Here is a 24,832-nt window from a genome sequence, read left to right on the forward strand (position 1 = left end):
AGAAGCATATCTTTTCCCATCTAGATCATATATTAATAATGTCAACAATTTTATTTGAGTGCCTAGACAAATAATAGACAACCATCATTACAATTGGCTAAAAAAATGCTTATACTTTAATTATGGAGTAAACCAATAGTATGAAATGCACCCATTACGGAGCAGAGGACAGCAACAAAAGTCAAACTATGAAACTATACAAAGAGGTAGTGCACTAACACTAACACTTGATTGAACCAAATTTGCTATTTAACTTCAATTAACTCTATGATGATGATGCCAATTGAACGGTTGGTGATACAAGTTTTATTTTATAAATATGATCCTTTCTTGTCATTGCTAGGGACCAAGGCAACATCAACAAGCATTAATACTAATATGATCAAGCATATTATCATTGAGAATCATATTACTTCCATTATGTTATATACAAATGTCCAATGATGATCAATTCTTGTTGTGAAAGAATAAATATAGGTGACACTTGAGAGTTACTTAGAGAAGTAACATATTTGTATAAGGTCTAAATAAAGATACATCATAGTTTTTGTTTCTTAAAATTCACAAAATAATATATGTGACTGTTATTTTCAAACGGAGAGAATATAAGTGATGATTCTGATGGAAAACCAATTTCAATTTCTACAAATAATTACCCATACAATTCATAATTTGTGACGGTTTTTATTATAATATGATAGGTCATGGACCAAAATAGGTGATTTAAAGTTTTACAATTAACTAAATCAATAATTCAATACAAAAAATCAAACTCCATTAAGGGCAACAAGCCATGTAAAAGCAACCAACAAACTTTTTTTTTTTTTTTTTTTTTTACACGGTAAGATATGGAGATGTTCCTCATATCACAAGAGGGGTGAGGTGAGGATCGAATCCAAGTTACTCCTGGGGGAGATGGAGGGATTCCACTCCTTGATCCTCCAAGCAACTAACAAACATACTTGATACTTACGGCAAGTGAAACAACTAGTATGTCTGCCATTTGTGATTTGTCCATGAAATTAATTGTTGTGTGCATTTGCATTGTAGTGTTTGGACCCACCAAGCAAAAATTGCAAAAATGATGTCCAACACTGAGAGTCTTTAATTGGGCCAAAACACTTATTTGGAATGCAATTATATATAGCATAATAGCAATACCAATCTCTCGGATTAGCCCCATCCACCACTTACTAGCCTAAGTCTAAAATTCTCTTCAAAATCTCCCTCAATATGCTAGCTAAGCCTTACCACTTAATTAATCCGACTTTTTTTCGGACACCAGAAAACTTTGTACCACCACGTACAATACAATTCCGACGTAATGCCACCACTATCCAACCTATACCCATTTCCCTACCCAATAGCCGGGTTTCAACCCAAGAAATTATCGACGAGAAGATTGTGGCATTTTGGGACTACCAATTTTTGTTCATGTCACAAAGGTTGGAAGTACCAAATCCTATCAAACTTAAACTCATTGAAGGTGCATTACCAAAAGACTTCCCATTAGGTACATACTACCTTACCGGGCCGGGCCTCTTCATTGATGATTATGGATCAAATATCCACCCGCTTGATGGTCACGGGTACTTAAGGGCCTTTGAAATTAATGGGCCGAAGGGAGAAGTGAGATTCTCAGCTAAGTATGTTAAAACTAAGGCCCAAATGGAAGAATGTGATCCAATAAGTGGGTCTTGGAGGTTCACTCATAGAGGCCCATTTTCTGTGTTGAAAAATACTAAGGTGATGAAAAATGTGGCCCTTCTCACCGGAGATTCTTGCCGGAATTTTAAAAGTGGTAGTGCTACTCTAACTTTTTACAAGTTTGTGGTAGTTGTTTTAAACTTTTTTTTAAAAGGTAGTTGTTTTCAAAACAGAGACTTAAATAGGTAGTTGTTGACAAAATTTCCTTTGTTAAATGATCATTTATTCATTGTATTAATTTGCTAGCTAGTAACATTCTTGTAACGAGTTAGTGACCTTTTTAATGTTTTTTTTTTTTTTTTGTTTTTTTGACAGAGTTTGATCCAAACTTCAAATTATTGCAGAAGAAAGAATTCAACATTTCCGGTCATTCAATGATTCATGACTGGGCTTTTACCAATACACATTACATATTGTTCACTAATCGCGTAAAATTGGACGTATTAGGTAATCAAATACATAAATATACATACGATTGTTATAACTATATACAAAAACAAACACCAGAGTATTATAATCAATTTTCATTAGATAAAAATTGGTTAAACCATTTAAACAAGGTTTGATTTTTAATTACTTAGCTAACATAACTTACATTATTATTTTTCATACAATATCACAGGAACAATGGCAGCCATATCTGGAAAAGCACCAATGATATCAGCTCTTTCAGTGAACCATAGCAAGCCAACATCTTCCATTTACCTTCTTCCTAGATTTACCAACAATACAACCAACTGTAATTCTGATGAATACTGGAGAAAACCTATTGAAGCTCCACAACTGTGGCTATTACATGTTGCTAATGCATTCGAGAACGTCGATGATGATGGAAGCCTTAGGATTCAAATCCATGCTACTGCTTGTGCTTATAAGTGGTTCAACTTTCAAAAGATGTTTGGTAAGCAATTTTTGTTACAGGAATGAAAAAGCAAAAAAAATAATCCAATTCACATAATAGTTTTTCGTTTAAGCATTATTTATGAAATTCGCTCCATTTTTTTATTAAAAAAAAAAAAAAAAAAAAAAAAAAAACCAAAATACCCGTGACATTTAACATGTTTTAATTTCCTTATTCATAACTAGGGATGTCAATGGGGCGGGGCGGGGCGGATTTCGGCCTTCACATCCCCATCCCCATCCCCATCTAAAATTTTCATACCCATCCCCATCCCCGCAGCGGGTCTAAAATTCATCCCCATCCCCGCCCCGACGGATACAATTCCAAAACCATCCCCGCCCCAACCCCCACTTGGATATCCACTCCCACCTAAGACCCGCCTAATCCCCGCCTCCCAAATGCACAATCCTTCACAATTAATAAATATTGCAAAAAGAAAAAAATCATTGTTAATAAAACACATTTTTTTGTTTATAATATAAGTGTATTACAAAGTATTATAATATACTATTTTATTTTACATAATTTTTTTTATAAAATAGTATAAAAGTATATAATTTTGTTTTTAAAAATACATGGATGGGGCGGGTACAAAGTGGGGTGGATGGGGATGGAGCGGGTACGAAGTGGGGCGGGTGGGGCGGGTACAACCTAAAATCCACCCCCGCCCCATCACCCATGGCAGGTATGGTTTTTATCCCCATCCCCGCCCATCACCCGCCAAACCAAGACCCATCCCCACCTCGTTGGGGCGGGTCTCCTATTTGACCCGCCCCATTTGACATCCCTATCCCTAACCCCTGAAATCGTCAAATTTCATTTTGTATATGATTAATAGTAGATTGTATTCCATATATATATATAGATCGAGTTTTTAATTTCACCAAATAAAGAATTACTCTTTCAATATATAAATACTCATTTGTCATTACATTAATTTTGATAGGATACAATTGGCAAAATGACAAATTAGACCCTTCAATGATGAACTGTAAAGAAGGGAAGGAGCAACGTTTGCCTCAACTCATTGAGGTTAGTATCCTACTTTTTAAGTTTTTATTATACATCCCAACTTAATAATTAATTAAATAAGCACATTTCATAATCTTTAGTTATAAATTAAGTTGTTCCTAATATTTTTTTTCTTGCAAATTATTACAGGTGACAATCAAATTAGATAAGAATAGAAAACATCGAGAATGTTCAATAACACGTTTAAACAATCGCGCAAAATCTTCAGATTTTCCTATGATTAATCCGGAATGTTGTGGTTACAAACATAGATTTGTGTATGCAGCAGCTTCTTGTGGTTCACATCAAACATTATCACATTTTCCCTTTGAAACAATACTCAAACTTGATAATTTAACTAAAAAAGTATGTACGTGGTCTCCTGGTATTCGTCGATTTGTTGGGGAGCCAATGTTTGTTAACAAAGGATCGTTTGGTGATGAAGACAATGGATATCTTCTAGTAGTAGAGGTGAGATTTGAATACTCTATTCTACGAATAATATGTAAGATTTTTTATGTTACACGAAAAAAATTGTAAATTCATTACGATTAAAACCAGTACGTATGTATTGGATAGTATATTATAAACCACTCAATAAAAACTAAATTATGAATTGTATATTGCAGTATGTTGTCTCACGGCGAATGTGTAATTTAGTGATCTTGGATGCAAAACGGATTGGTGATGCAAGAGCAGTTATTGCAAAATTTGAAGTTCCAAAATCGTTGACTTTTCCTTTAGGCTTTCATGGTGCTTGGACTCTTAAACAATGATCTAGATTGGAAGCAAGATAGGGGGGATAAGAATTTTGAACAGCTTTTTTTTTTTTTTTTTGGAAGGTATGTATGGGCTTTGGGTGTGATTTGCTTATTTCATGTATATTGCTCATGTAAATATGATACACTTGTATGTTGTACTCCATAAGTAGTATTCATTAATAGATTATTTACAATCTCATAAATTTTTATTTGACGATTTTTAAAACATTACCAAAAATACTCTTATTTCAACGGTAAAAAGAGACATTTCCATAATTTTTTTTTGCCACCTATTAGTTTAATATCAAACTTTTTTTTTTTTTTTTTTTTTGAATAAAGTTTAATATCAAACTTAATTTAATTTTAATGGACATTTTTTCGAACCAATTTAAACTTAATGGACATAATGAAAAACTGAAATTTAAAATAAAATACTCTATCTTTCTACTCATTTATAAAAAATAAAATAAAAAATAAAAAAAAAAACCTAATATGGACAAGTACGGTATTGGGCTTCAAATCGAAAATGGGCTGAAGAGGACTATCCCATTACTTTATTTAATCGAAAATGGGTTAAAGGGCTGAATGAATGCGGACAAAACCTTCCATTCATCTCCTCCACAACGCCCAAAACAACACCCACCACCATTTTCTCTCTCCTCCATGACTACCACCCACAGGGGCGGAGCCATGTAGGAACAAGGGGGGACGGTTGTCCCCCCATTTTTCCAAAAAAAAATTTAATTTATGTTAGCTTAAATAAATGCTGTAAATAAGAATAAATACCTTACATGTATACCTTATATAACAAAGACAACATTTGGTCTGGTGGTTGATGGGCTTGAGTAAAGCTTGTATTTCTCTTTGATCCTAGGTTCGATTCTTTACCCGATCATTTTTTTTGTTTCTTTTTGCTATTTTTGGACTTTATTTTTATTTCATTTTATAGTTTATACAAAGTGCTCCTATTTAACTTCTTTTTCTTGTTTTTGGATTTTGCCATTTTTTTTTACTGGTTTTTAAATTTCATTATATAGTATGTAATTTATATATACAAAGTATTATAAGTCTTCAAACCTCTAATTACTCTCATTTAACTGTTTAATCAAGTATCGCCTTGTTGATAGTGATTACTAATGTGTTATTAAACTATTTGTAATGAACACATGTCTCCGTATTTTTTTATCTCTCTAATTATGTGTGCCTAAATTCTATTTTTTTTATAGCTTGTTTGGAACTAAGTTTCCAATTTTATTTTTAGTCAAAGAAAGTTTATTTATTTATTATTTTTTTTTTTTTAAAATGTAACCCAAATCCCTTTACATCTACTATCAATTTGTGTAAATGCTTATCATTTGATAAATCATATTTATCGATTATTAAGGATTACATACCTTAAAATTGGGGTTTACCAGCATAAAAAAAAAATTTGGTTAATAAATTTCTTAATATGCAATTAATTTTTTAACAACTCCTCTTTCACCATATAAGAATAATTGTCATATCTCATAAGCGATTTCAAATATATATTAAACAATTTATGTGATCAATTTCTTTTTTCTTATAATTATTGTCGATTATTAAACATCTAAAAATTGTCCCCCCGGATTACAAATCCTGGCTCCGCCACTGACCACCCATCGCCATTCTTACCACTTTCTCTCTCCTCCATAACTGCCACCCATCGCCATTTTGACAACTTTCTCTCTCCTCCTTAAACCGAGTCAGAAATATCCTAACTCACGCCGACTACGCAAATTCAGGGTATAATCTAAACTCAGGAATATTATCTCATTTTTTTTAATATATATATCTATTCAAAAAACCAGAAATTTTAACGATTTTATTTATTTACTTCTTATGGTTGATATTGCAATTTTTTTAATTTGAATTGTTTTATACTACAAATTAGGTTTTTAAATTGATGGTGTTTGTGAAGATTTCCGATTAAATTGATGGTGTTCGAAAAATTAAAACTATGAACATCGTATTATTATTATTATTATTATTATTATTATTATTATTATTATTATTATTATTATTATTATTATATACATCCTACAATAAATTAGTGGAAAGCCGAGATACAATCTAGGCCTTCATCCTCTAGCTATAGTAAAGATATGAGATGCAGCACGAGCCCTAATGGCTTGCATCGTCGAGAATCTCTGAACCCGCTTCAGCAACGCAACAACCTCCTTCTCTAATTCCCCAAGCGAAGAAAAGTTGGAGGGAATTAAACCATATCCAATCAGCCGACAACTAGCTTCATACTTCACCCGCTACCGATGAGCCGCATCAGCCACAATCTGTGCAGGAACAAAGTCAGATAGCCCTATATGTGTCAAACGAGAAAACTCTGTTAAGTCCACACATACATCGCGACCACGATTCTGAAAGGAATGGTGTCCTTCCAACAAGTGTATTATTCCGATAGAGGGTTCAGAATTATTATAGAGGTAATTCTTCAGTAAGGTCAAGTGATCAGAATGCCTAGGTGGAGGCCGCTTCCGATCAGTAATATCAGGATACAATTGATATTACAGCTTAATCTTAACTGAACCCTTCGGGTCGAACCCAATCGAATCTCCGATCCGAGACGTCGAATTAATCCGAAAGGATTTAATGAGTCGACAGAGTTTTACGAATACAGACGTCGGAAATCGAGCCTAGGGCGTCGATACCGAGCGTCGCAAAATCACAATCGACAAGCATGAGCGTAGCCATAGCTAGGCTAGGCTAGCTCATCGCAAACCTGGGTGCACCATGTGTGTGCTAGGCGCACCATGGTGTGCTAGGCACCATCGCAGCCTAGGCGCACCCTAGCAGCCCATCGCAAGCTAGCATGGGTGCCTAGGTGCGCATGGCAGCCATCGCAGGCCACACAGGCACCAGGCAGCCCATAGCAGCTAGCAAGCATGCTAGCGTGGGCACTGGGTGCATATGGCGCCTATCGCAGGCCATGGCATCACCAGGCGCACCATCGCAAGCAATGGGTGTTGCGTGCGTGCGTGCCTGGCCTGGCAGCACCATCGCAAGCACCAGGTGTTGGCGTGGCTGGCTGCCTGGCAATGGCGCGCCATGTGCGTGTGCTTGAGTGCTAGCCTTCGCATGGCAGCACTAAGCATCGCAGCACATGCGAGGGGCTGCGCGCCAGCTCGATGCTAGGGCCTGGCACTCGCAGCCTCGCACACTAGCCTCGCACAAAGCAGCCTTGCATGTGATGCGTGTGGGCTGGCAGTGCGTGGTGCGTGGCGCATGGCTGGTGCGTGTGCGTGCAATGCCTGGCTGGGTGCTAGGCAGCAGCGCCACGCATACGAGTGCGTGTACGGGCGCACATGCCTCGCATCAAGCACAAGAAGTGCTAGGCACTGGCTAGTGCTAGCGTAGGCATCGTGCTAGTGCGTGTGTGCGATGGGGTATGCGAATGGTGCGGGGGACAGTGTAGCCAGCATGCGTGGCTCGCTAGCAGCACGCATGCTGGTTGTGCTAGCAGTGAGGCGCGAAGAGTGAGTGCGTGGGCTGCTGGGGCTAATGCCAGCACTAGGTGCTAGCAGCGCCCAGCGCCAGCACGTAGCACCAGCACAGCCCAGCAACAGCGTGCACTGGCTGGCTGGCTGGTGCTGGGCAGCAAGGCACGCTAGCTGGCAGCCCCAGCTGGCAGCCAACTAGCACACCTTAACCCGGTTTTGGGCATGGTGTGTGGGGACCAATACATGGCCTTGGGGATCAAGGCAATGGTCCCCCCAAGCCTTGGTCCTCACTTGGCTTTCTCTATATTTGTGCCATGTGTCGATTTGTGATTGAGTTGATTAATTATTTAATTTTGGAATTAAATAATTATCATTTTACCAACTCTCCCACATTGATGGGAGATTGGAAATCAAGGGATCATTTCCCTATAAATACCAAGCTTGGTATTGGGATTTGAGACAACCTTGAGTGGAATTAAAAAGGCAATTCTAGAAAAGAGTAAACCTTTGATTCGTAAAACTCATAGTTATTTTGTCCGGGTCTGGACTAACCTTCAAGACTTGGGACGCTCGGGTCGGGTCGAGGGTACGATCCGTCGGAGATCTCGTCTTTTCGAGATTTTGAAGTAAGAGCTCCTTGGGAGCGAAGCACGCGTCAAAGGTATAATTCTTATCCTTAATCTTGTTTGATTAAGTTTATCATGCTTGTTTAATTGCTTTAATTAAGGGGCGGGTCTTGGTGGGTTTCCTTCCGCGTAGTGTCGGGTCATTACGAAACCCTACAGATTCTAGAAATAAAGCAACACATCTGTAGGTCTAAGGGCCCCTCAGCCTCCTTTCTTGCTGAAATCCTTGATCCCGAACAACATTATGCCGATGTTTAATACCCACAATACCAGCACACGACATCGCGTGATCACCGAAAATATCCCCAATAAAAACCCGAGAACAAGCAAAACACGGCGTCGAGAGAGAACAATGGAACACCCATCCGGTAGCACAACACACATCGGTAGGTCTTTGCGTTCAGCGTCTGACCCAACCAAGAAATAAGGACTTCCCGAAGTCAAGCAGAGGTGTGATCTCTCTGCTGCGATTTCCACAGTACTGATTGCCGAGGAGACAAAGAAAATGCAGATTCTGCAGAAGCGATAACCTTTGTGAAATATATATCGGCCAATTTCTTCATGAGTATAGGGGCAGCGACCTCACTAGGATTACACATAATGTCAAACTCCAATATTTTATTAAACAGACTCAACGCATTTTCAAAGGCTCGTCTAAGACCAACAATGCCAGCATGTTGTAAAAGTTTTGTCTGCAACCCATCAGATTGTAATCGAGAAGCAAGAAAAGCATAATGACGAACATCACTTGCGGAATATACCCCAAGCCCTCCAAACGCAAATGGTAAGCTGGCAAGCCGCCATTGCTAATCGCCAAACCCAAGCCCCGAAGTAGTAACAATATGCTCCAAGGAAGATCGAAAAGCCCCGTCAAATGTGCACTGAGCCGTCTCAAAAGTAATAGGAGGACAAGTACGCAATGCAAAGTAGAGTTTAAAAACTCCAGTACATGCCCTAAGTAACAATAGCTCACACTGAGGATCATCAAGCATAACAACCTTATCCATAAGCGCAATGGTCTTGATCAACCTTATCCATTATTATTATTATTTTTATTATTATTATTTTAAAAAAAAATATTGTATAATTTTTAATCATTATTATTATGTTGATTTCCATTGATTTATTACCCAAAAATAAATAAAATTTCTTTCTCACAAAAAAAAAAAAGAAAAAAAAATCCTCATTTTACACTTTTTATTTTTATATAACTTTTTAAAAATTCAAAGGCAAATTAGTAATTTCTTTACCCTAACCCTAAATCCTATTCTCTTAACCTTTCCCTTAACCCTTAAACCCTTAAACCCTAAACCACCATAAACCATAAACCCTAAATTCTAACCCTAACCCTAAACCCTAACCTTATACTCTAAACCCTAAACCCGAAACCTTAACCTTAACCTTAAACCCTAAGCCCTAACCATAAAGCTTCAACCTTAAACCAAATCTAAACCTTACACTTTGAACCTTAACCATAACCCTAACCTCGCCGAGGTCGGGGAACCGAAAGCACCAACTGTAGATCAAGAGGTAGACTCAGCATCTCGTTCACCACCAGCCTCAGTCAAGCTGATGTGCTTGCCTAAGGCTAGCCTTAACCCTGAACTTTAAACCCTAAACAAGAACTTTAATTTCTAACCTTCAAAAATGTTTTCCTTTATAATCAGTGCCGGGGGTTATTATGTTGTTATGAATCTATGATTATGGGGCCCTGTCCTGTTGAATATTTAGAGTGTTGATGGTTGCGCGATCGTGACCATGAAGGAGCGCCCGCGCAAGTTAAGCGCGGCCGCGCAGAGAGCGCGCCTAAATCGCGTACCTCTCTGGAATTTAGATCTTTGGAAGAGTAAGGTTGGCGCGCCCGCGCTGCTGGTCGCGCCTAAACCGCGCCCCCTTCTGCCTTCCTGTGGAAATTTCGTATATCTGATAAGGAGCGCCCACGCCACCCTGTTTTACGGTTTTCCTGACGGTTGAGTCTTTATTAAAGGCTTGATTTCGTAAAAGCTTTTACACTGAAGAAATTAATCTGTATCTCTCCAAAGTAATTCTCCACAATTTTCTCTCAAACTTCTTGCAAACTTTTGTGAGAAATCTCTTCCAATTAATCCAATTTTGTGAATTAGTCATCTTCAATTCGTTTCTTATTGCAAAGAACAATTGGCTGTCTTTTGTATCTCAAAGAGTATTTCCGGATTGAACCCAAGCACCGTTGTGGGGGAAATTAAACTCTTTAGGAAAGTGTTCGCACGCCTAAGACAGTGTATCAAGGATCAAGACTCAAGTGGTCATTGTATTTCTCATGTTCATGTTCGTTTTCAAAGGCTTGGAGTTGAGGCAAGTGTAATATCTTTCACATTAGTGTTTTCTTTTGTAATTTCAGAATTACATTGTATATTTGGTGTTTGGATTGTAATACTTTGGTTAGTATTTGGATTGTTGTATAATTTGATATTAATTATACACTGTTTAGGTTTTGTTCCCACAATATTAAGTAATTCTTATTGTCTTGAATTACTGAAAACCTAACATGTCCAACTTTTCAAAATGAGTCCCTGTATTCAATGTGTAAATTAAATACTCGATGATTATTAAACAAAACTACTCGTATGGTACATCATTTAATGTTTTTTTTTTTTATTTAATATGATATTGAAGAATTAGATTTTGGGCCGACCACCCCTGACAGTGGGAGATAAAGAGTTCGTTCAGTTTTGATTTCCAATAAAATGGTCTCAGCTTGTACAAATTAAACAAGACTATATTGACATTAAACACAAAGACTTTAACCAAGACTCCAATTGAGTTTTCTATTATCTTAAAAAAAAAACTAATTAACCTATATCTATAATTTGGGGCCCTTGGATTTAGGGGTCTTAATTTGTCGACCATGTCGCTTTACCCCAAAACCACAACTATTCAAAATAAATGGAACCTAAATTAAAAATTCTTCGTCGTAAAATCTTCGAAACTATATACTTAACCCCAAAACTTTAAAATAAATAAATTTACTGTTGCTGCACTGTTATCTAAAGCTCCAAAATTAAAACCCCCCAAATTCCCTCCTACCATTGAAGGAGCTCGAACCACCTTCCACCAAAACCACCATGTCCACCATCATCTTCTTTGTCTCCACCTTCCAACCACACCGTTTTTTTTTTTTGTTTCCACTGCTCTCGGCGGCTTTGCCGCTAAATTAAACAAAAAACCCTATAAAAAAGGTGAAATTAAGGGGATGTTAGCCTCAAAGGGAATGAGTGTCACCTCCTCCATTCTCGCTGCCCTTGAGTTTCAATTTCTCCATTGAAGTTTCTTCGAACTCCATTCTCCATTAATGGTTTCTTCACGAAGCAAATAACAACTAGTCGTGAAATTCCAAAATGACCTCTATTATTAAGTGTGAAATGACGTAAAGACCCTTGCTATATTTTGCTTGTTTCTATCGGAGAGACTTGGATTTTCTCGCTTACAATAATAATAAAAAAAAAACCCGTCGGAGCACCGCTGTCCAAAGCTACAAAATCAAAACCCCCCAAATTCCCTCCCCCGAAGAACTCAACTCTCTTTCTTCAATCTCCATTGAAACAGAAAAAGCTTGAGCAACCCATCAATGGCGGGATTCACTGGTTTCTCCTTCACCAACACTTCTTCAACCTCCTCTTCTTCTTCCTCTCCCTCCCCATTTTCTCTCTCCCCTTCCCCCTCTCCCTTCGCCGCTAACCCTACCTCCTCCGCCGCCCCCTCTCCTTCCCCCTTCAGCGCCTCCTCCACCCCCTCCTTCGCCGGATTTTCCGCCTCCTCCGCCGCTTCCTCCGCCCCATCACTCAGTTTCGGTGCCGCATCTTCCTCCTCCGCTACCCCTTCATTCGGGTTCGGATCCTCCACTCCCGCATTCGGGGTTGCATCCTCTGCTACACCTTCCTCCTCCGCCGCCCCATCACTCGGTTTCGGCGCCGCATCCGGGTTCGGGTCTTCCTCCACTCCTTTATTCGGGTTTGGATCCTCTGCTACACCACCTTCCTCCTCCGCTGCAACTCCTGCCTTCTCTTTCTCTCCCGCCGCCGCTTCTACCACCTCCTCCGCTTCAACACCATCTTCTTTCTTTGCGTCTGCTGCTTCTTCTTCTGCTGCATCGTCGTCTTTCTTTGCGTCTGCTTCTTCTTCTGCTGCTGCACCGTCGTCTCTATTTGGGTCGGCTTCTTCTGCTGCACCATCGTCTCTATTTGGGTCGGCTGCTTCTTCTTCTGCCGCACCGTCGTCTCTATTTGCGTCGGCTTCTTCTTCTGCTGCAGCACCGTCGTCTCTATTTGGGTCGGCTGCTTCTTCTTCATCTGCTACTTCTACAGGTGCATTTTCATTCTTGAATACTCAAACAGCAACAGCTTCATCGCCTTCTACGGCGTTTCCCTTTACGCCACCGGCTTCGTCTGCTGCTGCCAGTACTAATTCATCATCTTCATTGTTCAATTTCAACAACGCCGCCACCGCTTCGGCTTCGAAGCCGCTCTTTGGTGCCACTCCCACTCCTGCTACTCCCCCATCTGCTGCCGCAACAACATTGTTCTCAACTCCTACCACTACTGCTACTACAACCCCTTCTTCTCCCTTTGCTGCTGCTACTACAACCCCTGCTGCATCAACTCAACCTCCTGCTGCTGCTGCTGCTACATCAACTTCCCCATCTGCATTCACTGGCTTTTCACTGAATTCATCATCTCAACCTGCTGCTACTGCTGCTGCATCAACTGCTTCATCTGCATTCACTGGGTTTTCACTGAATTCATCAACTGTGGCGACACCAGCAGCTTCTGCTTCGGTTCCGGCTGCGGCTGCGGCTTCTCCAGCAGCAACTGCGTTTACTGGTTTTGGGGTCTCATCTGGGTCTTCTTCCTTGAGCAATGCTACTGCTTCGTTTCCGAGTTTTACTATTCCTACAACTAAGGCTACTACCCCTGCTTTAGCTTCTCAATCTCAGCCTCAGCAAACTGCTTCTACTATTACTACCAGTACTGCTGCTGCTAGCACTGCTACTACTGCCCCTGCTACTGGTGAGCTTTGCTAAATTTCGTGCCATTCAATTGATTGGGTTTTAAATTGATGCTAATATGCACAGAAGTAAGAATTACTGGGATTTCATGATGTTTGGTTTTGTTATTGTCAATGTGGGGGAGTAAAAGAGACTTCTTCCTGTTGCATTTCCATGATAATTCTAAGATATAGTACAATTTTGAAAAATGGTATAGTTTCCTAGTGTATCCAATCCGACACATGAGATTTTATGCAAATATTATACTGTTATGTTATTTGTTGGTAGTACAATTAGGAGGTTTGTTGGAATTGTAAGAAGGAAGAAGTAGAGCAAAAAAAAAAAACCCAATCAGTTTCTGTTCTGACCAATCTAGGTTGAACTCGAATCTGAATGAGTCTCTGGAGTTCATGGAGGAAGTGGCTATTAAAATTGGTTATAGCTAGATAATCATTGAAATTCTAATGCCTTGAGAAAGTTTCAAGATCTTGAGAAGAAAGCATCCAAATTGTACAATCCTTTAAAAGCGACCCAAATCTCTCTGAGGAACATATGTCGGTGAAAGAAAAATGAAGTAAAGTTGAAGTAGAGTGTAGTCTAGTGTGATGCTTTGTGTGATGATCTTGCAAGAATATACTAGCTACGTAGTGTAAAGCAGTGGCTCTTTACTTCAAAGCACATATGATAGTTTTTGCTATTGCGATTGCATCCAAAGTGTCAAGAGCCTTTTTCTGATTAGGGATCTTGACACTACTACCTTTTATAATTGTTTTTTTTTTTTTTAAAAGTATTTATTATATGGGTTATGAACCAACGATATCTTGAAGCTTGCCTCATTCGATGAGAAATTTGTTTTCTATTATTCCTATGATCCTTAAGAAATTGTTAAGTGGTCTAATGAGTCTTATTTTAGGCTTCCTGGCTACAACTTCTGTCTCAGCGGCCATCTCCAGCTCTACAACAACTGCTGTACAAACATCTTCTGTTGTTGCTGTAGCCTCAAGTAGTGGGTTAGTGCCTTTTATTTTGTAGATCAAAATCAATGATACATAATTTCCTATAATTGAAGTTTTTATCTCTCTGTTAATTTTGCAATCTTACTCTCTTTAGTGCCAACAATGATATTTTAAAGCTATTTCTAGATTTTGGTTACATTATTGGCTTAATTGTTGCAATGAAGCAATATTGGCTACCTTTGTCAGTATTAGCATTGTTCAGCACCATCCTGATTTGCAAGTGAAGTTTATTCATTAGAAAATTTCTGCTTCTATCTCTTTCTCTGGTATAGCAATGAATTGATGTATATTGTGGATTCTGAACACTTCTATCTTCCCTTCTCTTTCATTCCACCACGAGAAAATTATTTTTTTCTATGTGCCAATAGACTGATTGTACTGACATCAAAATTTACTTTTGAGGGGCTGTATTTGGACCTTTTATCTGACATGTGCTCATGTTCTCTCTTTTATGTAGAACTACCTCTGCTGTGAGTACCCCTGTAACATCTGCTCCCACCCCCAAGTTGCCCTCTGAGATCACTGGAAAAACTGTTGAAGAGGTACTTCAATTTTTCTATAACATGGAAAACATGCTGACAGCATTTTTTTGTCACAATTTTTTTCTATAATGTTATCTTGTACGAGCTGGACTTCCCCTTGTTATCTGAAAAAATTATGTCCATGTGGTTTTTCTATGGACTTTCTGGCTGGAAGATCATCAAGGAGTGGAACTCTGAATTACAAGACCGTACTAGAAAATTCCAGAAGCAGGCTAATGCAATTGCTGATTGGGACAAAAGAATCTTGCAAAACCGAGATGTACTTCTACGACTTGAGGTATTTTGTTTGAATTTTCTCCTGCCTTTTCTAATTCAGTAATATCCCTACGCATTGGTCTGCTTGTCTAATGTTATTTTGGGAGCTTAAATGAGTTAAACCATTGTCTTTTATTGTATGTGTTTACATTGGGAATCTTGTTTCTTTTGATGATCTAATTGAGCGTGCGCGCGAGCGCATGTGTGTATTTGTTAATATGATGTGATAATTAATGGGAATGTGGATGGACTTGTTTATTTTTAAAGAGATCTTAGTAAATAAGAGAAGGATGTATTGAGGTGGAGGGGAGAGTTGGAGAACAAGGCATCCTCTTAAGAAAGACATGATAGATCTTAATTTGTAAAATAGAGCTTTCTAATCCTTGTTCGAGTGGCGAAAGAGGCTAGCACCTGGAAATCTGGAATATGTCTGGAGCAGAACTCTGTTTCATTGGGCACTCTAGATTGGCTCTAGAACCATGGAGGTAAGGGGTGCTGGAAGGCAGAAGTGAGCGTGTGACTAGGAGTCCTTTATAATCAAAAAACAATCAAGATGAACTTATTTCTAGCTATACTGGTTTCTCAGAGAGATGTATGACGAAGTGCATATAGTTTTTTTTTATTTTTTTATTCAGTTGCTCCGTTGCTTATCTGTACTCTAACCCTGTTTTTTTTTTTTTTTTCAATCTTGATGCAATTTCATCACGGATCAGACCGAAGTAGCAAAAGTGGTTGAGACCCAATCCAATTTGGAAAGACAGCTGGAGTTAATCGAGACTCATCAACAAGAGGTATTTATTTTCAACTTTGTGCTATTCATAATTTTGTGACAATGCTCTGGCTCTGCACAGAGTATAATGCAGTATTAATAGTTTAAATTACGGATTTTCTTCATTTTGGCTTGAATCTCTTGCTTTTCTATCAATTACATTGATTTTCTATGATGGTGTCTTGGATGTGATAAAGAGCAATGAGTCTGTCTTGTGCTGTCACTCTGTAAGGCAGCATGGTGATTGAAGCACTGGTCTTTGGCGCTTCTCAGTATCCATTTTTTTTTAACACCAATGTATGGACTGAACACAGTTACTATCGGAGAAGGTTTAACTCATAGATATTGATTTCCTTGGAGCTTGCTTTGGTTTGAATTCTCAAGGTTGGCTTCATTGTTTACTGCTGCATATGATAAGTTCTTAGGTAGGAACTAATTTTGGTCCAAATGTTTTCCTATAATTTTTCTTCATACTAGCCAATTTAATAAGTGTACCTGAGAATCTGTGATATGTGATTTTCTTAAATAGAATAAGTGTCAACTCTGAATTTCAGCATTTTTCATATGCTTTTCTGCTCACATGACCTTGATTAAATTACAGTTTAGCCTATGGCTCGCCACGAGCTGAGCCAAACCACACAGCGACATCTCTGTGCTTGGTTTGATTAAACTTTATAATCAATCTTGAACTTGTTACAAACTTTAAAATCATGTTCGAGTTTGGCTTTAAAAGAATAATCTAAATTCGAGCCAAACATAGAACATCAGCGAATGAACCAAGCTTGAACTTAACTTTAGCTGTAGAGTTCTGTTTGTCTCCATCCCCAGTGCAACCCTTCAAACTGCTAAAACAAACCTTTGTTTCTTTTTGTATCCGATGGTGGCATTCTCTTTTTGAAGGGGTGTGGGTGGGATTTGTGCCTTTTTTTTTTTTTTTTTTTGGGGGGGGGGGGTGTCTTTTTAAGTTCACCTGTTAAAGATTCACAGTGAGACGGCTGAGACCTACAGAAAGTTGAGCATTGGCTCTTTAAATTCTGTGTGGCTGTTTACAAGTCTGCAGGGAGCCGGGGATGTTATATTATGTACAGTTTATAACTATCTGCGAAATGCATACAAAGCTGTACGTATGCATTTTTCCACCGTCAGCTACAGATTTCTCTTGTATTTCTTTGAAGTGCAAATTTTGTGTCGGGGTAAATTTTATTCTCTTTTACTTTTTTGAAACTCCACTATTGTGTTGCTTATGGAACTGTATCATATCATTGCTAGGGGTGGCAATTCAGGTCAGCAAATCGGGTTCGGGTCAGATTTCGGGTTATGCTTAGAAACTATCAAAAATTGTGTAAAACTTAATATTATTACGAAATATGAATTTTGGGTCAAATCGGGTCGATTTCGGGTTGTTTGGGTCAGGTTTCTCTCAGTAACTTCGGGTCGGGTTTGGGTCGTGTTATCGGGTCGGGTCAGGGATTGCCAGCCCTAATATTCATTGCCCTAAACTCTAAAGACTAAATCCACCCTTGTTTGCTCTTATGTTACTTTATGTTTTGGACTCTTGAAGGTTGATAAAGCTTTGGATAGTATTGAAGAAGAAGCCGAGCGTATCTACAAGGATGAACGAAATTTGCTTCTAGATGATGAAGCTGCATCCACCAGAGATGCAATGTAAGTACTTGGTGTTATTGGTCCTTTTTGTGTGTCTATTTTATCCCTTTCCTAGGTGAAAAATGCCATAAGGTAGAAGTTATCTCAGCTCCTGGGCAATTATCCAGGATTGGCTGGTGTCATTATTTGCCATCTGATCCCTTTTCAAATCCTACTTACACTTTGCAAGTTGTAATTCAATTGGGGCCTGGCTTGATAGGGAGTGCTGACAAAATTCGATAATATTGTCGGGGTTACTTAATGGCCATAAGGGTTGTGGTCGGAACCATCTGATATAATGTGTGTTTTTTTCTATTAGAGGTGATGCCCTAAGGATCATTAGCTGGCAGTGACGGATTTCTCCAATAAAATATGGAGAGTTTGTTGCTTTTCTGCAATTTTGTGTTTGGTACACAAGTTTGGGCATTATTGTGGGCTTAGTCTGTCGATACAAGTAACACACAATCATCAGATAGTATCTTTGAAATATACTGAACTTGCCTTTAATACTTGTTGGTGGCGCAGGTATGATCAGGCAGAATCTGTTGAAAGGGAGCTAGAACACATGACAGAGCAGATTAAATCAATTATTCAGTCCCTGAATGCTAGTCAGGTATGGATATGTTCCATGCCATGTTAGTTTTACTAGTATCTTACTTTTTTTTCCCGGAAACTGTATACATTAATTTTTGCTATGTAGGGTGGAGAACTTGATACAACTGAAGGAATGAGTCCATTAGACGTGGTGGTGAGGATCTTGAATAATCAATTGAGTTCTCTGATGTGGATTGATGAAAAGGTTAGTAAATTGTAGCCTCCTTTCTCAGTTTCAATTTTGCTGGCAAAGGTTGTTCGGCAAAGGTCATGATTTAAAATATATACTGTGACATAATTGTCTGCTGTCTTTGCAGTGACACTGCTGTTTACTAAACCTCAAAATATCTTATATTTCACGTGTAATGAGATTTTTATTTTCCTTTTCTGCTCCAACCCCCCCCCCCCCCCCCCCCCCCCCCAAAAAAAAAAAAAAGAAAAAAGAAAGAAAGTTTCTAGCACCAAGTTTTTACTGGAAAGTTGGTTTCAGGAATGTTAGTGTTTTAGCTGACTGACTAACTGCACCTCTACTACTGCTATTGATTTACATGACCAGGGCAGAAATGTGAACCTCTACTCTGAGGATTATATTTAGGATTTAAGATGATTTGGCTGCTTAGCTTCATAACACAATATACATACTTTTGCTAGAGATGTACTACATGCAGAGATACACAGCACTCTCCACCCTTTCCAAGATTTGTAATTGCACTCAAGAATAAAATAGAATAAGATTAATAAGTGGTTGCTATGAGTCAAGAGACTGTTCTTATTGTGCTTAATTTTGTGCATATTAGCTGTTCATTACATGCAAGTGTGATTAATATTGATTGCTTATATCTTCTCATCATTTTAGGCAGAAGAGTTTTCATTTCGCATCCAGAATCTTGCAAGTGAAGGTTCAGCTGCTGACCGTGAGCTAGTGGCCCCAAGATTGTGGGGTTAAATTTTGGAGTCTTCCTAGATAGGAGCAGTTAACTTCTCAAGTTTGGTGTTCTCTTTTACTTACTAATTGCCAGGGGTTTCCCTAGAGAAGCTTGTAAAGCGTTTGCCGTTCAGATTACTGAGGCCAGTTCAAGTCATGCATGACAGAGGATTCAATCCAGCCAATTTGTTCTGTTAAATCTTTTAATTTACGTCTAATTCAATATGGAATGAGGTAAATATCGATTACTATTGCAAACATTTCAACCTTGTGCTTAATTTTTTGTAATCTCATGTTCTGTACTGAATTGGCACTCAATCAAATGTAGAGTGGATACCTCATCTTTCTAGTTTTGACAATTCTATGACATATTTTAAATAATTATGTAGTATAAGGAGTATATGATGTCCCTTTAATTTTGGCGCATTATGCATTTTATTAATTTTTGCTAATTTTCAGTCAAGTGTAATGTGACAGTTAAGTTTAAAGAAAAAAATAATTCTCCACCATCTTACTCATGGCTACTACCAGCCTACCACCATCTTTGATGAATTTATTATGCACTTGGGTTGCTATAAGCCTATAATCGCAGAAAGTTTTTACCCCTTTCGAACCTCTTTATCTTTCCTTCCAGTAGTAATGTAGTAAGTTCTCTGTTAATCATCCTTGTAGTAGTAATGCACTATAGTATGTTGTGAAAACCAGGAATACACCAGTTATTTCGACAGAGCATATAGAGAAAGAGAGATTGGGGATGGGGAGGTATGAGAAAAAGGATAAAGGGCAAAGCTTGGACTTAGAGAGAAGAAAGATAATAGGAGGGACCGAGGGAGAGTGAAGACTAAAGAGAGTGATGGTTGTCGATTTCTCAATGATGTCATCGATTGGTGGCAACTATTTTACATCTCTTGGAATTCATGTCAACCTTCATGGCAGCCAGTCAACCACCACAATTGCAGAAATTCTTAAGCTTTTAGGTGGGAACTAGTAGTTAGAGGGTGCAATGTGACATGTAAGCGCATCAAACATAGAAGAATATTATAAAAATATAAAGTACTACTTATAGTATAATAAAACGACTACTGGTAAAATTGTTATAATATAAAAATAAATCACATTAAAACGTTGAGAAAGACAGTAACCTTCTCTATCACAGCGTAAGAAACTTACCAATTTATGTAACAAACCATTAAAAAGAAAGTGATACTGCTAGGGAGGGTACATAATTGTGATAACACTACTAGGGTTCTTGGGGATACAAACCAGTAATCAAAGGGAAAATATGAATCATCAAATTGACACAAAACAGTTGTACACTTGTACATCTGAAAAACGTTAAACCATAACCTTTTGTTTTAAGGCGCGCCTCACAAACACAATCAAGAGATTGATGACAGAGAGAAACAGAGTCAAGTGAATGACTTGCCCGGAATTGGAACCAGAGCCTATGTTCTCAATTTGAGGGGACTCTAGTGTATTATCAACTAGTGACCTTAGAGTACCAAAAATTCCTTGAAGTCCACTCCCAATGTTCTCCAAGAGCCAGCTCAAAACCATTGAAACCAAGCTGTGTTCGCTCTGAGACCCCTGAGGCTGAGAACTGTCTGCTGCAAGTGCTGCAGCTGTGTTAGTGGTGCCGTTTATTAGCCTTATTGCTGAATTACCTGGCATTAGAGATCTTAACAACCCCTGAACCGCGCTGTTCTTCAACATAGCAGTAATGATGCCTATGTCACACATTACTGATTTTACCATATCCTGCATGCAGAAAGAAGATTGAGATCATCTTTTTGGTTCATCACCAGTTTGTAAATTTTTGTGAAATAGAGTTACCTGAACCCCTGGTGTTTTCATGAATTGGAAAGCAGCCTCTACTTGTTGAAATCTGGCATTCTCCGCCAACATTCTTGGGCTATCAAGGTTCATAAAACTGAAATTTGATGGGAATCAATAGATCAGGTCAATGAGAGCACCCGTGTATATGTCTTACGATCTTATGATTCAATTCTAATTTCCCCCAACAATACAAAGTAGGCTTTGAAGTAGCGGAAAGAAATAGTAGGAAACCAAGTAAGAAGAGACTAGGTCCTAATTCTATGCTGTTCATACCTTTGGATGGCTGTCATGGAGTAATCAGCCTCAGCTCGAGTGGAAACGGACCCAAAAACAGAACTAATACAAAACTTATCAGTTGATATTTGACCCTCAATCTCATTTCTGTCAGCTAAAGTTGATGTTAAAAACGAATTAAAAATTTGTGGTGTTGTTTTACCAGTTTCTTCTTCCATTTTATCTTTTCTTATAAAAGAAAATGTGAAAATTTTGGAGAAGGTTGACATAATTGAAATGGGCAATTTGTGTATTGAGGAAAGTATCGAGGGGAGAGATTTCTTATTTCTTAGTTTTTAGTATTCTTATTCCTTAGTCTCTATAATATATGGCTGCTATATAAATCGAAAATACCGAATTGTTTAATGGATTCATTCAGAAAACATGAAAGTATGAAATTTCCAAACGCAAAAGTTAAAGCTCCTGATTATTATAATGAACTTGGGTTTAGCAGCTTTAGGCTTAAAGCATCCTTATGGATCATGACGAAAAGAAAGAAATTTGATTTGCTATCACAAGTACTCCGTACCAATTATTTATCGCTAATGACGAAGATGAGGCAGCTTGTGAGGAAGTAGGTTGTGGAAATCAGTCTAACCACGTCTGATTCCACGACTGTTTGTAGAAAGAGAGAAAAGGCGAAAATACTAAGGAAAGGTGGCTGAATTTGTGCTTAGTGTGTAGTATGAGACAGGTAGAGGGAGATGTTTTCTTGATTCTACCTTTTTCGGGGTAAATTTTAAACGTCTTACATTAAATGAGTGTAAGATGGTCATACACCGTTCCACAGGTCTATTAAGCTGCGTTCTTTTCTGCCAAAAATAGAATATAAACAAACTAGTTTGTGAGAATTGCGATGGAATATAGTTATTTGCCATAATTGTCTCAAAATAACTTATTCCTAACCCAATCAAACAACTAGTACTAATTTGAGACCAAGAGAGTTCCCAAATGGCCAAATACTAGCTCTGCCTTTCCCCTGATACTGCTGCTCAGTGAGACATTGATTACTGACTAAGAGCCCAGAAAACAAAGCTCTTGGGGTCGGTGTTTTGAATTTGCAAGTTACAATTATGTCAACTTACAGACAGTCATGCATTCGTGTCAGGTGACTCAGGTCGTTGATTGAATGTATCCTCCTTCGGGGCAAATTATGTTCTATTGAGCCATCAGATTAAACAATAAGTGTAATCATTAAACTATACTGATTTGTGATTCTAGACCATTGCAAAAGGCATTCAGTGATTTGAATTCAGACAACAGACTGTAACTGCAAGACATTGATTTATATATTTTTTTTTTAAACTTCTTGACGCACTTTACTTGTTAATTGTATGCAATTTTACAAGGTTTTATACAGACTACAGATAATCGCAAAGTCTAATTTGGGGAAAAATTATACTATCCTAATTAGTTACAAAACTGTTAGGGTAATGAATTACCTAAAGTAACATAATGAGCAAAAGCTTGGCTTCAGGATACTATACACATTCCGCCCTTGTTAGGTGTCTAATGGTTAAGCAATCAACCGTAATTATTTTTAGGAGCCGGGGAGCCAAGATCTATGCAGATTCTTTCAAGAGGGTTGAATAGGTTGAAAATTATCCTTAATGTAGCTACACAAGTTGGATATCAACTGATTCCAATACCCAAAATATGCACATGTTAATAAGCCCAAACTAACCAGGGTTGATAATGATTATGCCCCATAGGCACGAGTTACAAGCACAATCATGAGAGTAATGGTAGAGAGAAGTACAGTCGAGACAATCATCTCCTCGAACCCATGTTTCAATTCAGGGTTTGTTGTGTTCTTGTTTTGGGAGGACTCGAAGCTCTTGCTGACTACTGACTTCAACGACTCAATCAGTTGCAAAACTTTAAGCTTCATATTGTCCAAAATCCACTTTAGAATCATTGAAACCAAGGCAGGTTCCTCATCGGACCTCTGATGTCTGCTTGATTTAGCTGCATCAGCATTTCATACATCAGCAATTCTTCAGTCAATCAGTATAGAAAAACTCTAAATAAGTGCAGTGTTAATATCATGAAGTACTTCGTACAGAGTATCTGAAATGTACCTTGATTGACTGACTGACGGAACTCCTGAACTTCGTTATTGTTCATTACAGCATCCCACACAGCTTTATCAGAAGATATGGAAACCACCATTCTCTGCATGCAATAAAGATGTTTTACTCATCATGTTTTTCTTCTCATCCTTTGTTTACAGGTTACAATTAGTCAATTACTCCGTACTACACATCAGGGGATGATGCTAATTGCTAAAGGCAGAACAATTTATGAGAACTTACTTGAACATACGGAACTGTCTGTAGTAAGAGAAAGGCATCATAAACCCTTTGGAATCCAGTAGACTGCAGTTGATCATGGCTCAAAATTGGCTGAAGACGATCTAATATCGATATTGATGAAGAAAGCCCTTGCATCATGAAACTGAAATTTTCCCTTCATCAGACTATTTGCATGTTCTGTTTTAGCTTGTAAAACTCATCTTAATATCTTACACTAGAGGGGTTCTTTGAAATTTTAATATCCCATTTTTGTAATTACTTATATCTCATGCATATTTCAGTAATTGGATGATTAATATCACTCAAAAATCGTAGCAAGCAACAAACCTTAAGAACAGGATGAAGACAACTATATAGTACAAGAAAAGGTCGGTCGAAATATATTTAATACCTTTGAAAGGCTGTAATTGCATATTCAGCTTCGAGTCGAGTGGGAACCGATCCGAAAACAGAATCAACAGAAGAAGAAGTCGTTGGTGCAGCAAAGCTTAAAGGGTCAGAATTTGCGGCTAAACTTGTTGGTCTACCACCCATTATCTTCTTCTTAGTTTGAGTTGTGTGTATTTTTTCGGTCATACAATTTTAAGTGAAGGAAATACTAAGTATTTTTGGTTTTTGTTTGTTTGTTTGTTTTTTTTTTTTTTTTAAATTTTTTAATATGAAGGAATAAAAGTAAAGTAATTGCAAGTATTTTGTGACTTGTGACAAAACATGTAGATAGATAACGACTTTGTTAACTCATGTTCTCTATATGATGTTAGCTCTAGGAGGTTTACTAGGAGGTTTTTTTTTTTTTTTTTACTAGGAGGTTTTTTTGGGAATTAATTTACTAGGAGGTTTTTTTTTTTACTAGGAGGTTTTTTTTTTTTTTTTTTTTTTTTTTTTTTTTTGGGAATTAATTTTTCGATGGTAATTTTTTATAGAATTTACAAAATGACCCTATTTTAGCATCTTTTTCCTTCTTTTAGTTTTTCGCCCGCTTGGGATTCAATACATGAATTCGAAGGATTTTGGACACGAATAATGGTGGAAAGTGGAAACCCGGAATATGTTCTTTTCATGCCCAAAATCAACATTTCTACCTACAACGTAATTTTCTAGTTCTTTTACTGGTTCAGACAAGACCCTTTCAATTAATAAAAAAAAGTGAAGCATTAATGA

At 38.0% G+C, this 24,832-nt stretch overlaps 4 protein-coding genes across 5 annotated transcripts; 2 read left to right on the plus strand and 2 right to left on the minus strand.

The window, feature by feature from the left end:
- The first annotated feature begins 744 nt into the window (after nt 1-744).
- Nucleotides 745-4,681, plus strand: LOC110721493 (carotenoid cleavage dioxygenase 7, chloroplastic-like). Its single transcript, XM_021900654.1, has 6 exons — nt 745-1,801; nt 2,023-2,154; nt 2,330-2,608; nt 3,555-3,640; nt 3,770-4,090; nt 4,249-4,681. The coding sequence occupies exons 1-6, from the start codon at nt 1,234-1,236 to the stop codon at nt 4,393-4,395; spliced, it is 1,533 nt and encodes a 510-aa protein (XP_021756346.1). The 5' UTR covers nt 745-1,233; the 3' UTR covers nt 4,396-4,681.
- A 5,155-nt stretch (nt 4,682-9,836) lies between these two features.
- Nucleotides 9,837-19,663, plus strand: LOC110721494 (nuclear pore complex protein NUP62-like). Of its 2 annotated transcripts, XM_021900655.1 has the most exons (9): nt 10,548-13,524; nt 14,416-14,512; nt 14,976-15,060; nt 15,215-15,337; nt 16,029-16,106; nt 17,646-17,749; nt 18,254-18,341; nt 18,429-18,527; nt 19,179-19,663. In XM_021900655.1, exons 1-9 carry the CDS (start codon nt 12,087-12,089, stop codon nt 19,266-19,268), a joined length of 2,202 nt encoding a protein of 733 aa, XP_021756347.1. In that variant the 5' UTR covers nt 10,548-12,086; the 3' UTR covers nt 19,269-19,663. The 2 variants fall into 2 exon arrangements, with proteins under 2 accessions (XP_021756348.1, XP_021756347.1); XM_021900656.1 differs by lacking the exons at nt 17,646-17,749; nt 18,254-18,341; nt 18,429-18,527; nt 19,179-19,663 and adding an exon at nt 16,399-17,636 and having other exon boundaries at nt 9,837-13,524.
- A 651-nt stretch (nt 19,664-20,314) lies between these two features.
- LOC110721495 lies at nt 20,315-21,861 on the minus strand. The gene is made up of 3 exons (XM_021900657.1): nt 21,357-21,861; nt 21,081-21,177; nt 20,315-21,005 (listed from the first exon to the last, which is right to left on the minus strand). Exons 1-3 carry the CDS (start codon nt 21,584-21,586, stop codon nt 20,583-20,585), a joined length of 750 nt encoding a protein of 249 aa, XP_021756349.1. The 5' UTR covers nt 21,587-21,861; the 3' UTR covers nt 20,315-20,582.
- Nucleotides 21,862-22,393: 532 nt separating this feature from the next.
- Nucleotides 22,394-24,481, minus strand: LOC110721336. Its single transcript, XM_021900473.1, has 4 exons — nt 24,063-24,481; nt 23,672-23,813; nt 23,438-23,531; nt 22,394-23,324 (listed from the first exon to the last, which is right to left on the minus strand). Exons 1-4 carry the CDS (start codon nt 24,245-24,247, stop codon nt 23,056-23,058), a joined length of 690 nt encoding a protein of 229 aa, XP_021756165.1. The 5' UTR covers nt 24,248-24,481; the 3' UTR covers nt 22,394-23,055.
- Between the last annotated feature and the right edge of the window lie 351 nt (nt 24,482-24,832).

The sequence above is a fragment of the Chenopodium quinoa genome, unplaced genomic scaffold, assembly GCF_001683475.1.
Source record: "Chenopodium quinoa cultivar QQ74 unplaced genomic scaffold, ASM168347v1, whole genome shotgun sequence".
Taxonomy (NCBI): domain Eukaryota; kingdom Viridiplantae; phylum Streptophyta; class Magnoliopsida; order Caryophyllales; family Amaranthaceae; genus Chenopodium; species Chenopodium quinoa.